This window comes from Petromyzon marinus, chromosome 5, assembly GCF_048934315.1.
Source record: "Petromyzon marinus isolate PM22_M1 ecotype Great Lakes invasive population chromosome 5, UKy_Petmar_22M1.pri1.0, whole genome shotgun sequence".
Classification (NCBI taxonomy): domain Eukaryota; kingdom Metazoa; phylum Chordata; class Hyperoartia; order Petromyzontiformes; family Petromyzontidae; genus Petromyzon; species Petromyzon marinus.
Genome location: NC_133671.1, coordinates 10,174,083 through 10,190,405, shown reverse-complemented (window position 1 = coordinate 10,190,405; position 16,323 = coordinate 10,174,083). Strand labels below are relative to the sequence as shown.

The 16,323-nt window shown below is 44.0% G+C and overlaps 2 protein-coding genes across 7 annotated transcripts in view; one reads left to right on the top strand and one right to left on the bottom strand.

Annotated features, from left to right (window-relative positions):
* Nucleotides 1–5,817, top strand: part of LOC116939049 (phosphatidylserine decarboxylase proenzyme, mitochondrial-like) — a 39,224-nt gene extending 33,407 nt beyond the window's left edge. For all 3 annotated transcript variants that reach the window (XM_032946934.2, XM_032946931.2, XM_032946933.2), the window contains one exon: nucleotides 641–5,817. In XM_032946934.2, the coding sequence (XP_032802825.1) occupies nucleotides 641–865 (225 nt within the window). In that variant the 3' untranslated portion in view covers nucleotides 866–5,817. The remainder of the gene's footprint in view (nucleotides 1–640) is intronic.
* The window catches only part of LOC116939047 (uncharacterized), a 24,929-nt gene continuing 14,407 nt past the window's right edge, over nucleotides 5,802–16,323 (bottom strand). The window contains exons 3-5 of one of the 4 annotated variants that reach the window (XM_032946928.2): nucleotides 16,157–16,220; nucleotides 14,150–14,309; nucleotides 5,802–13,144 (exon numbers count right to left, since the gene is read on the bottom strand). In XM_032946928.2, the coding sequence (XP_032802819.1) occupies nucleotides 12,537–13,144; nucleotides 14,150–14,309; nucleotides 16,157–16,220 (832 nt within the window). In that variant the 3' untranslated portion in view covers nucleotides 5,802–12,536. Of the gene's footprint in view, nucleotides 13,148–14,149; nucleotides 14,310–16,156; nucleotides 16,221–16,323 lie in introns of all 4 variants that reach the window. The other 3 variants (XM_032946927.2, XM_032946929.2, XM_032946930.2) reach the window with 3 other exon arrangements.

Below are 16,323 nucleotides of genomic sequence, written 5' to 3'. Positions count from 1 at the left end.
CTCTTGCTTTCAAATCTGCCCCAATCTTGCCTTTTCAGTCCAGTTCCTTCGCACCCCCTTAATTGCATCTCTGCATTCCTTCAAAATCACAATCTTTATTTATCCCCGAGAAATCCAATGAGCTATGAATCGCTTTTTCACAGATGTCCAGTAGTGGGGCAGCTGAGAAAGTTACAATAGACCCTGCCATGTTCCTCTATTTTATTTCTCTGCTCTGAGATGTTTGTTACGCTCTGTGTGCATTATAAATGTAAGTCTCGCATTACGTTTTTTTGACCTGTTATCCATCGTTATTATTGTCGTTGTTTACCCCCATTGACGTATCAAGAAAACATAGTGCAATTGTTTTCCTAAATGCAATCGTATCCCAAGAGACTTGACAAATTAAATAAAAAGTAATAACGGTGAAACGGATCTGAACAATATTTCAGTATAAAATTAGGACAAAATGGAAACCATCATAATAGCAATGACCGGAAAAAAATACAACAAACCGGCCTAATAAACTGCCCAAGGTACAACCCAACAACTCGCCACATGCGTAAGCACGAATGCACAACATTAATAGTTCACTATTTGTTGGCTTCACTCTGCGGCTAATATACTCGTGTGCGTTCTTGGCTTGTGTGTTCCAATCCAGGAGCTGCACACGAACAGCCCCCGCTACATGAAGGGCAGCTACCATGACTTCAGCTATGTTATGGAGCCCAGCCGTAGCGGCATCCCACTCCGGAAAGGAGAGCACCTGGGTGAATTCAATCTGGGCTCTACCGTCGTACTCATCTTTGAAGCTCCAGCGGACTTCAGCTTCAACCTCAACGCTGGACAAAAAATTCGTTTTGGCGAGGCCCTCGGAACATCCTAGATACCCCAGTGGTCACTACAAAATAATTATTACGTTACAATGTGTTGCGTGTAATTTAAAGAAAAGAACGTCATCCGTCCGATCTTCAAATTTTAAACGTGTTCTCAAAAAGCTTCACTGATGGTCATCCATCATTGTTGCAGTTTTTTGTGAGCACAAGGAAATGGGGCATGGGTTGGTACATGTTGTACTTTTTTTACGCAAGTAATTTAAAGAGATTGATTTATTAGACAGTCAGAAAATGGGAACGATGTCAATCCGTTGTAGATATTCCATATAAACAGGGATAAGGTGGCATTAAATATTTGTCACATGCTGATTTTTGGCTCTGATGCAGAATCCTCTCCACTATTGTATAATCACCTCTTGCCATATTAATTCACATTTGGATACCACAATGCCTCTTGCTGAAACAATCTCCCAAATTCTATGAAGTCCTGTAATCCTATAAAGTTACATTCTTTTGAGTACATTATCAGAAATGCATTTCCTGAGTGTGGTTATTTTCATGTAACCACTTTCAGTGTTCGTTGCAAATCAGTGTTGTATGCAGACACATGCAAACCTACCGGATTGATTGATATTTGCGCTGGATGTTTGCAATTAATGTAATTTGTTTTGTAAAGTTGACCACAGGCTTTGTAGAGACTCATTACAGTGAACTCTCTAAATAGACACGTGATTTTCCATGGTTTTGATCATTTGGTCTTGCTGAAAAAACCCTGACAATGTAATATGTTGTCTTGCAGCAGCATACATAAAATGAGTGGGCCCCATGCTTAAAAGATCACAAACACCTATGTAGCGTTAAGAAAAAATAAGTGGCCTTAAAATAAAATATATATAGGTGACGTATTGGGCAATGGTGCCCCTTGCCCAATTAGAGACGCCAGAGAGACAGTGGATAATAAGAGTTGGAGACTGCACTTTGCTGATGACCAGTTTTAAAATTAGAATATGAATAAATCTTGACTTAAAGCTTTCGTGACTGCAGGAATTAATATTCTTGGGTCTTTGGTAAAGTCACCTATCTACGTGACTTTACCTAAAGACCCAAGAATAGAAAATGAATAGTTACCTAATAGTAGCTATTGAATATCAGACAAACCCTTCAGTAATCAGAAAGTATTACCGGTTAAATATAACTTTGTATTGAACCCGAATCAACGGTCATGACAATAGAGGACACATGAAAGTCGTACGAGCGAGGTTTGCGCGTCCCTCTGGGTGGTCCTTTTCTCCCCAAATGGGCTAGTTAACGTTTTCCTGTTTTTCTGAGACGTCTGCAAGTTGCAGAGTGTGGGTGTCCCCTTCACCACTGAACCTCTGAACGTGCAAGCGGCACGACGTTAATTTGTATCTAGAGAGGCATAGCGCTGTTCGTTTGTAAAGACATTGTATTCACCGCAGAGAACCTTAGCGACACGATTGCAGTCTTCATAGCCGGGTGTCAAACTGCGCCACACACCCTTCCCGCATAGCCTTGTGGGTAGCCTCGGTACGTCTTCCAGCCTGAAGACATCAACAAAATTACTTTATTTTTTATTCCGATTCCGTGCCCACGAAGGCCGGCACCGTGCCACTTTCAATGTAAATTAGTAAATTTACTAACACTTTTAGATTAAATGAGGCATTTTGTTTTTTACTCAATAGCTACAATTACGTGTCATATGCAAAAAAAATGTAACTTAATCGGAAAATATTTTTAACGTATCATTCTCATAAACGCTCCATGGTGTAAAGGGCAGTCTCCAGCTCTTATGACCCACTCTGTGTCTGGCCTCCCTAAGTGCTATGCGGAAGGGCCATTACCCGAAACATAGCCTATTGTATATTTATAAGGGCACTTATTGACAAATGTGTTGAGTTCGTTAATTGCGTTTTTGCACCACTGCCAACGCAGCATCACGGCATCTGTTTAATTACGTAGTGTTAACAGGTTATGTTTGTGATAGTTTAAATGCTACTCCTAAGCAGGGATTAACATAAGCTTTAAGGTGTGCACTGCAGGTGATGTGTGCAAATGTAAACAATTGTTAAAAGACTGTTTTGATCAGAATCATGATGAACCAGGGTGATGTAAAGCATTTTGATTGACCATTTCTGTTTATTTTTCTTTCGTTAGCTGTGATGTAACTACTACCTGTCCCTCGTTTGGCCATCCAACGCCACCATTAGGGCACATGGAAACACCCTAAAACGAACACATTTAGCCACCTTTGGGATGATATATTTCACGTGTCTTCGGCATTGACCATAAGCATTGCATTTGGCGAGGGATTAACATTACACACAGCTACTACCAGTCAAGGGATATTCACTGTAATGACAGATTACTGAGATTCACTTCTCTTTTAAAAGCATGCAGAGGTGCACGTGTTGACATACCCTGAGCACCACTGCACCGAACCAGGTAGGAAAAGCCGGAACATGTTGTGTCTACCGTTTCAAGTTAAATCTTTGTAAATCGTGTTTATTGTGCACCGCGTATCCAAGTCAGTGTAGGCATGCCGCTCGCTGTAACGGCCAGCACCAATCTGCAACGAGGCTAAGGCGCATTGTCACAGGTTTTTGCAATTGTCTCAATGTTACACAGTGAAGACGTAAGAAGGTGATCAACAGGGCAGTCGCCCATCAGTTCAGCCCTCTCCCTGTTGGCTGGATGGAGTCATTCTCAGCAGGTTTGACTTGCAATGTCACAGATGCCCAGGCAGTGCATGCACCTTTCCTTTGCCTGTGTGGTAGCACACGCCTGAACGCAAGCAGCATAAGAAAGGCAGTTGGTGGATTGCGCTAAGATCATTATGCCACATGGTCGGGTTGGCTCAGGTCATTGCAGAGATATTGGGTTAAAATTTGGGCCAGCCACTTGTGATTAAAACAGATTTCTCAAGGACAGGCCAGTTCATGGTCTCAACCTGGCCACCAGTGAGTGGAGATAAAATATACATAATGTATATATTGGTTTTCACTTAATTTGGCTGAATTCATGGTCTGATAATGTAAATATGGGTTTCGGCGTCATGCAACTATCTCATTGCGTAGTGTATGGGGAAAATACTGTGCAAAATATGCAAAAAGGGTCACTGGAGTTCTGCGACAACTATCTTCAGCAGCGATTCTCTAACGCGTCCGAGTACTGTTCTGCGAGATATGCAAATGCATTCACGTGCCATTCCGATAGCGCAATTGAGAATGAGAACAAAAGACCAATAGACTAATTTCCCAAAACAAAAGGGATCGTGTATGCCATAGACCCACGTTATACAGGCGATCCTGTGGAAGAACGTAAAGCCATTATGTTGCTGACGTAACTGCAGAGGATTTGAATGTTGTCTTCACTCGTCATCGGAGGTGGTTGATGTCCGATACACTATTTCCACAAAACACAAACTGATTCCTGCACATGTATAATGCTTTGTTTCCCTTGTTATAATACAGCTTTCATAAGTTGAAGAATTTTGATTTTTTTTTTATACGTGTACGCCTCCAATCGCTCAACGGCAATTTCGGGCTTTGGTTCGGTAAAACTCCACCGTACAATCTACTTTATTGTTGCTTGTTCGATGTTGTAAAATTTGTTTATGTAAAAGCACGGCTGAATGCGCTACTTTGCGTCCGTTCAAACCTAATAACTGAACCTGGCCGCATCAGTCTATCATCCCTCCAGTCCGGGTGTTCCAGGCAACCCTGGCCCGCGTGCGTGTGCTGCAATGCGGTTAATCCAAGCCGATACGCGAGGAGGATCGCATTTGAACAGTTGGTCGATTCATTTGAAAGTGGAGCTGGAACGTCCGGATGGACTGAATGGTGCCATGCGTTCTGTGACCCCCTTCTGGTGTTGTCAAAATTGGGGCAGGAGGCCGTCTCACGCGACTGTCATCTGCCTGACCAAAATGTAATGCAGTAGATTCTCATGCCTTTTTTCATATTTTAGAAAAGGATGTATACGACTTTTGAGCGGAGTTCGGCAAATAACCGAGCCGTGTATTGGTGAGCTGAGCTTTGGTGCCTTGCAAGTGTTGGATTACTGTTAACTGCACAGGACAGTACATTACAGCTGTCAAACTTGGTTGAATTCCACGCAGGTGGTGCTCTCACTCTGGGCTTTACAGGACTCCAGAGTGTGCTGGTGTTCTGAACCACAATGCTGTAATTACGAATCCAATGTATCATTAGTGGACGACACATTTTCTACTTTACTGCAGCCTGTGTCAGACTTGGTTCATTCATTCTGTCGCTCCAATGTCAAAAATTGTCTGAAATGTGGCCATGTACCTATGGGTTACGTGAAGAGACTGCCGTGCTGTGAGATTCCAGGCTGGACATTGCCTTCACCAAGCACTGGCCGTACTTGGCCAGCTCTGCGCAGTGTTTTTTTTAAAATGTTCGTACTTGGACCCCAGTTGTTGTGGGCAGGCTTTTACCATCTGCCCAGTGACATTGTTGACAAGCCCCCTCCATAGAGACGGGTTATAATCATGGTGGTTACCGGCCAATGCCAGGGATTTTTTTGTCGTTGACACTGCCATCCACTGGTAGTTATTCAAACTATTGGCGTCAAGTTAACGCTTCTTCACAACATTGGCCAATAACCCTCCGGCCTCTGCTGCTTTTGATGCATTCGCTTTATCCAGCTAAAATGGCTGTGTGGACACCGAGTAATTCAACTGCAACTTCGTGGTTTTCCATAACCTTTGTTTAAAATACTAATTGGATGAACTCATGATTTGAGCATAGGCAGGTTACGGAGCAGGTGCTAAGAGGACCAATGTTGAATACAAACGTTACGCGATTCTGTATTCTGTAAAGCCGAGAGTACATGCAGCACCTGTTTTCAGTGGAACTATGCACTGTTTAAGGTGTGTGTATGTATGTTAAACTCTGCAACATAGGGTTGCATGCAGTCGTGTAAAAGAGTGTACAGTACATATAATAAATATCTAACCTAATTTATTGTTTTATATACATTGAACATTGTTTATTAGATGGCAAAGGTAATCACAGCCCACCATTCCTCTACCATCACTGAAAAGTCTTTGCTTGATGTGGCATCCCACCAGCTGACTTGGTCAACAATGGGTGCCTACGACAAGATCTTGGTAACCTGTCTTCCTCAAACGTGCGCACGTTAGTCACCCATTGCCAGATTTCACAGGATGTACAAATAAGAGCCAGCCCATGGTCAATCCACTGTTGGATGAGTAATTTTTTGCCCGGAAAGCATATACTGTATTCACTTGTAGGTTAAAAAAACACATTTAAATACATTTTGGGTCAAACTATTATAGACAACTTAATGCATGTTTAGAAATCAACATGGAACATCAGTTTTTTTTTTAATGACACCTATCTGGTATGTTCGCGTTCTGATTCCCACTGGTGTCTTACAATTCCCCACGTACTATTCCATACCAATTACATTTCGAGTTGTACCTCCTGGTGACGGTGATGCGGCCTGAAACATAACCCAGACTTGCTGGTTTGTCAGTACAATGACCGTATAGCACCACACGATGTATGTTCATCTTCTTTCACACCGTACGTAACCAACCATACTAAACACTAGCAATGCAACACACACTCCTTGTACACATTGACATGTATTTGCCATGGAGGGGGGGGGGGGGGGCAGGAAACAGCCCACTGCAAGTCAACACCTTTACTCCAATAAATCCACGTATGCAATATAAATACTGAATCAGTATCCATGGCAGATACGGGCACCCCAGTTATTCAATTGGGAAATACGGAAGCACCAGGCTGTGCGGCTGGTTATCGTGACCAGTCCATGGACCACAATTATAAACCTCGGTTAAATTCGGCGGAGGCATTGAAAACATCGATGCAGCTTTTCCCCCGAGGCTGTGCTTTGGTGGTCAGACCCAAACGTCGATGTACCGAGTTGCAATGCAAAGCCATATGCAATAAGGGTGCACAAAATGTTTACACACATGCTAATCGGTTTTTTTTTGCACACAACGTAGATTTTAATAACTTTAAAAAAGGGGTTCAAAAATGCTTAAACACTTTTTTAAAAAAATCGCAGTTTAGCAACACTCGTGACCATAAAATGTTGCGCATTAATTACTGTCCTTTTTTTTTTCAAATCCTTCGAATGTCCAGCAAACCCTGCAACGAGTTGAAGTCTCTTCAAATTATCCATGCACAGTCCAAGCTAAAATGTTTTGCTAGGATTTCCCCCTGAAGAAGAGTATCGGGGAAAATGTGCAAGCACGTACGTGTGTAACGGGATACATCAGTGTCGTATCAAAACACCAAGAGTAAAAGTACAAATAAGAAAGCTTAAAAATAAACAAAATCCGGAACCCCACACTATTCAACTGGCTTCCGGTAATGGTTATAGCAAGAAGACGTCATTTCAATTTCGGAATAAATGTCAAATGTTTTCAGTCTTGTAAACGAACAAGCACTTGCCATTATTATTGGATGATAAATGCCCAAATTAAACGCATCTAGCTCTCACTGCCAATGTGACCTCTGAGAAGAATTTTTTTAAACAGCTTTTGTAATGTCGCTAAATGCCAATCCTAAGGTCATCAATCACAGGGATAGCACATACTGGAGACTTACTTTTCATCAGTAATTTGAACTTTAAAAAAAAATTATGAGTATCAGTGCATTGTTGCAGCAGATATATACATACAGTATTCCTTTTAGCTCTAGATGTTTCGTGTTATTAAAAAAAATGTAACTCGTCATAAGTTCAGGTCTCCAGCTACGTGCCTTCAATTAATTCTTAATGATCGCAGGAACAGAAAACGGACAGTGAGACCATGTAAGATAAGGTCACTGGACAATAAACAGTACAACCCCTTGGTAGGTTCCCGCACATCAACACAGATCTTTTCAACTTGCACATCCAAGCTGCGCCAGCGAGCCGAGCCAGAACCAAGCTGAAATCCTCAAGAAAAGCAAAATCTGCCTCAGGGACCCAAGCAGAGCCAGGGAGCAGGATTAATAATTTTCAGCATACCTTGCATCAGCCAATACTGATTAATACCGTGATACGGATGCAATCTATGACATTTATTGTGTGGGATATCAGCGACACGGCTTGGGTTTTGCAGTGGAAAAGAAAATCGTGCCTCCCGAGCCAAGCTTGGCTTGGCAAGGCCCCAGCACGGTACGATTGACTATGTAATCAACATCATTAGCAGAGGAAACAATGCCTAAACGAAATCACTGCTGTAACTTGGTAACGCTTATAATATGCTCATGTTTGCTCCGTGAATACAGGGCGAGGCTGGCTGCTCATCGTCACATTTGTTTTGAAGACCTTTACTCTTTTTGTAAGTAGCTGTTCGGTAGCAAGATTTTTGTTTTATGGAGACCACAGCAACACATATTGCTGCCTTTGTACGAGTACATAGTGGAGAATAGTCGTGCGTTTCTTATGGTGTTGTCGCACGCATAGGCGGCACGCGTACACGTGCGGGCAGACACGCATGCTTTAGCTTCGCCGTTATCTACAAAATGATAAGGCTGGAAATGTACACAGCAGCAGCAGCACCAGCTTCACAACCACCCCCCCCGCCCACGACAGAAACTGCAAAATATAACATGGTAATGATAAAAGCTTTTCTATGTAGTGTCCACAACAGGGGAACCCAACACCCACGTTGTGTAAAAAAATTACATCTTTAAAACAAATCGATGATAATTCCTTTCATATGTATTAGAATCACAATTGGAAAGAATGTTCCCTTTTCTGCATAAAAGTTGGAAGTCGGTGTATCAAGCGGTGTATGCGAACTCGCAGTTAAAAGGATGTTTCCAACTCAGAATTAGTCTCTAACCAATTATATCAAAAACGACATATCTGTGCAGTGCATATTTACTTCTGATCAGTATTAAGAGAATTGAAACAATCGACAATGTAATACTCATTGGACTTGTTAGCAGACAAGACTAAAACAATGAAAACGTGAAATGAAATTAAAATTATTCCAGTATCTTTTTTTATTTAAACCATGTTAGAGCTCACCAAGATAAGTTATCTCTTGACATTTCACAATGAACAATAAACTAATAATTGGTATCGACACTGGCACAAAAATGATCACTTGCGATTGATATCAAGGAGTCTTTAATGACTGATTTACAGGGTTGGTACACGTTGGGAATCGTTTATAATGTTGCAGGGGTTCAGGGATCTAATCCAGCGTCCGCCCGAGTCATCACTGCGGATGTGTTAACCATAAAACAATACTCGCTGTCTGCTAAACAGTGGGAATTAATGATCCTGTAACGTCACTTACAATGACAAGATTTGTGTGCCGGCATCAAGGTCCAAATTTGAAAAATTACTCGCAATTAACTATACTGAAACACACAGTATTCTTTTCCCCCTCCTGCGAAAACTTAGCAGGACCAACCCCCTCCTCAATAAATGTCATGAAACTCAAGGCAGGCTTTCCTGGGTAAACAAGCAGAATAATAATTTTCCTGACAAATATTTCCAGATGAATTTACGTATCATTGGGCGCTCAACTGGTTTAATAAAAGATACCACCTAAGTTATTATAGCATAACGTATGGATAGGACATTATGTACAAGTGATCATGTATTGAATAAAATACGTGAAAAATATTAAATTGTATTACATTCCAGTGAATGTTCATTGTAATTAATTACTTGTCACTGTAATTTACCCTAAGCATTCTAGTTCACCCTTGCTTATTTTAAATACAAAATGAAATAAAAAAAACACACAGCTGCCCCAGAATGTTCAATTTAACACAAACAATATTTACAGAACTTGTTGGATTATTTTTTTCTCACTTTTTATTTATTTTTACAAAAGAAAACAAGGAGCATAATAATATTTACATACCTTAGCCGGTCCTCTTACTAAATTTAACCACGTTTCAACATCCGCATTGTTTCACGTTTAAAGGCTGGCACGGTAACAGCAATTCATAGTGTAGATTTTCATTAGTGTAACAGCAAAACCCAGACCGAATATCCACTTGCGTGCTGCACAGACATTAAAACCTTGGAACTTAAGCGAGCAGATTTCCTCGACTACAGGCAATCGTAACGCGAGCTGACATCACAAAGTCCTACCTCGAAATAATCCAGAGGAGGATCAGCGTTCACAATCTTGCTTCTCATGTGTCACCTTGACAATTTGCACATTTATTTAGAGTTTGTGTTTTTTTTATATGCCAGTTCTGCACACTCCGGTGCTCATGCAACCGTGGTTGGATTTGCATTTCAGGGGCACAGTGAAGTATAGGAGATGGGGAGACTAATACCCAAAGTCACGTCAGATAAAAAGAGATAAATTATCCTTAGAATTACGCGGGAGTAGCTAAACCTCAACTCAATAATTCTTTCCATTGTGCGCTAAAATACAGTAAAGGCAGCTCACATCGTGTCATCTAAAACTGAAAATGGTGTTTCACTTGTGTCACTCCTTCCACCACCAATAGGAACAAGATCCCCAACTCCTACACAGCATAGCCCACAACGAGAGCACTTATACCTCTCATTAGGACCGGCTTGCGTGGGAAACTTTAAAAGAAACGGGCTCGAGAACATTCCCAAAATTCTTGGAAATGGAATTCACGTACAGATATCCAAGTTTGTAGGGTTTTTTTGCCAAATTATCCACATTTTAATTGTACTGTACATTCAGTTTTGGTCAAAGAGACTTAACCTGAAAATGTCAATGTTGTAGGGAATTTATCTCAACACAAATAAAAAAAATAACGTCCACGTGTTTTTGCCAAACATACCAAGACCTTGGGCTAATGGAAGCTGCACTTAATTTTAAGATCCAGACCTGTGCGTAACAAACTACTTTTGCATGACCGTTAAAGAGTACATGGCAACAATCATACATTCAAAGTACATTTCACAGCCCTTTGTCAATCTACTGCTGAATTAATAACGAGGGGGGGGACAGGACTGGATCACTTGCCGGTCTAATCTGTGGCGGCCGACTCAGGAGTCAAACCCGGGTGACATGGTTCACAGTGTTGCACACTCACAAATGCCGCCCCCGCCCACCACCACCCCCCCAACACATGAAATGTAATAATTTACAACTAAATGTCGTCTCACGATTATATTCTTCACTTTCATCAGCCGACCTCGTAATGCTGAAGACTTGCGATGCATAACGATTGGCTATTAGGTATCACTGCAATGGTTTCACACGTAACAGTGTTCTCTGTTCATATTATGTTTGTTGCGGTTGCACCCGACTCAAGAGCCGCATGGCTCGCAGGGCCATGCCTAATAAATGAAACTTGAAACAAGCCATATCACCCGAGATTGTATACCTGCAGCGGCAGTGCAGGCTACTTAAACGCCGTTATCTAATTTGTAAATCAAAACTATGGAAATGACCAAACTAACTTTATTTCTCAATCAGCCAAATTACCTTTGCACAGTTAGCCAGGGGAAAAAAAAAACCTGTAATGCAGCCCTCCCATTAGACCAAGGTGTCGCGTTAGATCCAGGCTGGAGTGTACTGACAACATTTTCGCCATATACTGTTGCTTTCCTGAGCTACGGTACCATGGTGGATTTGTTGTCCAGGAATGAAGTTCTCCTCTTTCTTACCCCTATCAAAAAAGAGATCGCTCAGACTCCACACTGTCCCAACATTGGATACGGTCCAGTGTTCACAACTGCTTGCAGTTCAACTTGGCAAAAAATACGGTCCTTATTTTTTAAAGATAACTATCGAGGAGTGCATAATAGAAACAATGATACTGGGAAACCTACTCTGTCCTGCTGCGAGTTTCAGAGCCGTTGCTGTGTCTTGAATCACAGGTTAAAGCGATGCAAATTTTTTACCAAGTCCAAAAAACATTTTCCATAAACGTCACCAAAAAATCCCAGCAATTTCCTCAATATTTAGTCTCGTAATAACTTTCATTATAAATGAAATGCACGTAAGATATCAGCTGGCAATGATAACATTTTCACTAGGTACTAATCGCGTCCCAGCGATAGCAAACTTGTCCAATGGTTTCAAGTTTTTTTCCAAAGTGTGGCGTGCGGTGCGGCCAGAGCACGTGACGGTCATGTGCTCACGGCCAAAGTGCACTTGCACAGATCGTGTAGGCCAGGTGAGCAGCGGCCCATGCCTTCACCACACATTAGCTGCGGTCGGAAAGGAGCACGTTAGGGGGGGAAAAAAAAATGGTCCACGCAGCTCATGGTGTTCAAACCCTCCTCGTAGAGAAGTGCGGATCGGGTGACTATCTTCAGAAGATATTTTTTCAATGGGTGCGACTGCCTACCATCAGCAACATAGCGCTGGTGACAATGACTAGCAGTGGACTAGACGACGCCCGGGATGACGATTGCAACGCGGTTTATTATCACGACGCTTATAGCAATGTGGTGAATGCTACGAGTGGTGACGACGGCGGCAGACGTTGGTGCCCAGCGATGAATGCAGCAGCAGCAGCAGCGGCGGCGGTGTCATCGACAACGATGGTTGACGATGGATGTGTTAAAAACGTTGCGCTGTTCGAGACGACGGTAGCGACGACGGTGGCGACAACTGGAGGCGACGTCGCTGCCGTTTAAGGTTTCCTCTGTGTGGCGCGCGCACTACGGGGCAGGAGTGAGCGGAGGTGGGGTGTCGGGGGGGTGTCGGGGGGGTGGGGGGGGCTGGCGGCGGAGTCACCCGGAGGACGCGTCCGAGTTGAGCTCCGCCTCCGAGTTGAGGTACGCCGACTGCACCACCTGGAATCCGAAAGACTCCAGCACGGACATGGACGCCCTGGCGGGGCTGCCAAGCGCTGGCCTGGCAGGCGCCGCGGGCCTGGCGCTGGCGGCCACGCAGACCGGAGAAGACGAGGGTGGGGATGAGGAGGACGACGATGAAGACGATGACGACGATGACGATGAAGACGATGACGACGACGACGACGACGACGACGAAGAAGACGACGACGAACTCGACGAATGCGAGGAGCGTTTTTCCAACGGTGATTTGTGCTTGCTGTGCTTGGACGACGCCTCCGACTTGGTTGACGATTTGTGGCGCTTGCCGGTATCGGCGGTGGACGTGGCCATGGCTGCGGCGGTGGTGGCGGGGGCGTTGATGGAGGCGGTGTCCTGAAAGGAGGTGCCTGCGTTGATAGCGGCCGGGTCTTTGCCAGGCGGCCTATCGCGGTGTTCGGCACGCACGTGCCGCTTCATCTGCGACTTGAACTTGAACCTGGCACCGCAGAGCTTGCACGCGTGCTTGTGTCCCGTGCCCGGTGGGGGGCCTCCATTGGCTGTCTCTGCTGAAAGAAGGAATCGTGTTGTGCGGGTTAGAGCAACACACGGCATAATGTTCAAATTTTGATTTAAAGCTTTCGTGACTGCAGTAATTCATATTCTTAGCTCTTTCGGTAAAGTCACGTTGAAGGGAAACAATAAAATAATAATATATATATATAAAATGCCCTTCACGTAACTTGTAAAAGTTTTCAGTTTGGTGTTTTAACATCTTAACACCTGTTTTGTTGCCAGAAAAAAGTGCAAAACCTATTCTCATATTTTGGTACTGGCAGGTGATGTAGCTGCTCACCCCGAGCTCTCATTGCTCTGATAGTGGCATTGGCTTTGTGCTGTGTACGCCTTTTGGCGTCCTCAGGTCTAACACCGTTTGAGACTAGGCTCAAAAGAAAAGTGCCTCTGGTGTGGACCAATCAATTTCAAAGACAATGCATATATTATCAGTCAGAGTATGTTTTTTGTTTGCATTCTGAACACAAGTATTGTGGTTAATGCAGACATGATTCCTTGTAAAAGGTTTCAGTTTGGTGTTTTAACAATTTAACACCTGTTTTGTTGCCAGGAAAAAGGGGAAAACCTATTCTCGTGCCCTTCACTGTTAGCTATACACAAACCTGTTCTTGGTCTTGCCTGGAAAGATTTAGACTCAATTTAGTACCTGGTATGCTGTCAACATCAGTTTGCAGGGAGGATATTCATTACAACAGAGTAATACAACACAATTTGGACTTATATAGTGTCTTAAATGCAACAACGTAAAGGTCTTGATCGTGGACTTGAACAGAGGCAGATTCGGCAGCAATAACGGCTGGGGGACAGTGAGTGGCAGACGATGGGGGCAGCAGAAGAGAATGAGTGGCCTCCCACTGATCAATGGTTAACCGCGGGGTTCCATGGCAAAGGCTTGGTCGCTGCAGCAGAGGATGCGCATTAGGGGAGTCATAAGCAATTCAAACGGCTTCACCAATCGGTGTCTGCGGTCCTGGGCCACTGACTGGCTGCCTCACCTTTGGGCGACGTCTTGCCGGCCTTGGCGTGCAGCTTCATGTGGCTGGCGACGTACCCCGCCGTCAGCTGCTTCCCGCACACTCCGCAGGGCACCTTCTGCTGGTGGCGCGTCACATGTGCACGCAGCCGCTCGTGTGTGGCAAAGCTCATCCCGCACGTCTACGTACACACACACACAGTCACAAATACCCCTTTTCCACTGGCACATCCGAGCCGAGCCAGCCTGGGGCCCTCGCGCTAACAAGGTGGTCTCCCACTGGCTTATTTTCCTGTGCCGAGCCGGAATCAAACCGTGTAACACTTTGCCTGCATCCGACCCTGGGCCAAGCAGCATGACCAGGGCTAATGACAGAATCCATTGCCCGTGACGTCAGTCGGTAACACCGCGAGGCACAGCGTCGCTGCATCATCTAGGTGCGTCTAGACTCCGTTCAATGCGCACGAAGTCCATGCCACGGCTCGGCTTCTGCAGTTGGAAAACAATCTGGTGCCACCTTGGCCCTGGGCACAGCTCAGTTGTGCAGTGGAAAAGAAGTAAAAGATTCCCCCCCCCAGTATAGCCTACATAGACTGTAGGGGCAGGTGCTCTAGGTGAGCGCCTCTTAAGGCCGGTACGGTGTCAAGAGGGGGCGGTGAGGCCAGCACCACGCCCATCCACTTTTGTCTCCCCCAGTGCTGATGTTTCACACACCACACCAGGTACTCGTTTAAGGCTGAGTCGAACTAGCCGAAGCTCAGCAACCACTTCAGATATCACTCGCACACACACACACACAAGCACTTGGTCAAATTGTTCATTCTGAATCGCCCGCAAGCCATGTGAGTGCGATTTTAACCCAGCCATACGTCACAATTCATGGTTCTGGAAGCACCATTAGCCGCTCACGATTTATTTGCCACTCACACAAAAAAGCTGATAGCCGATTCTTTTTTGTATACCACTTGGGACAGTACCACCACCACCACCTCATAAGATAGCTATCTTAAAGATGCATTGTTTTACCTGGGTAACAGAATGGGGGTTCAGGTAGGTAACGGAGTTGATTTTGTGTACTCATTATTTAATTGGCATGCCCCTCCCTTTATTTATTTATTTCCCTTTTCTACGAGATAACCGCCGACTAATATTTAGGCAGACATTTTTTAACTAAGTACCTTTCCTTGCCATCCCTTGAAATTAAATGCTTCGGGGCTTATTTGGAAACTGCGTTATTTTGTTCCGTTCGCCCATAAAAATTATACCATAGAAGCTACAGAAGCAATGCCTTGGTTAAAAGGAGCCTGACAAGTTTCAGAAGACGACATAGTTGACGACGATTATGAAGCCTGATGACAATGTGCAATATTTAACACCGACGATGATGGTGCTAGACGCCCGTGATAAGATATGACAGATGTCTGGTAAAATAGATGATAACGATGTTGACATCTTCCGAGGGTGACAAAGAGGACTGGCTACACAAAAGATGACGAGAATCGCTGGTGGCCACAGACACCCCCGATGAGCACGGCTGGCTACGCACGGTGCATTCAACATACATTCATACATAAATACAGTAGTCCCTCGGTTAACAGTGGCATCGGTTAATGGTTTTTCGGTGAACGTTTTCGCCTCCCATAGGACCCCATGGTTTAGATGAACGTTCAAATTTCAATCAACGGTATGTTTATGTTATGCACGCGGGTGCCAATTTCGGCCAATCCGAGCACTCGAAAGTGGGCTGATGCATGTCCTCAACCAATCAGCGACACCCATGTATGCACGTTTAGACCTCGCCTGGATTCGTTTACATTGTTTTCTGTTTTGGCAGTGGAAACAGCTCTCTTATAGACTCAGTGATTTTTACTTATTTTTTAACTTATAAGTGATTTTGATTAACAGTTATTTCGGTTAACAGTAGTTTTCGTGGAACGGATTAAAAATGTTAACCGAGGGACTACTGTATGGACGAAAGCAGATGGTAGTGGCAAGTCATCACGATTCCAGAGCATTAAAATTCACTCACCTGGCAAATAAAGGGCCTCTCTCGCAGGTGAACCTGCCGCACATGGCTTGTCAAGTGGTCAGGCCTAGGAGGTGTGGGAGGTCAGGGGTCAGAAGAAAAAGTCATGCGTTAAGATACATCACTACACGATAAACGACAATTTTTTTTTAACTACGCACACAGTGAGG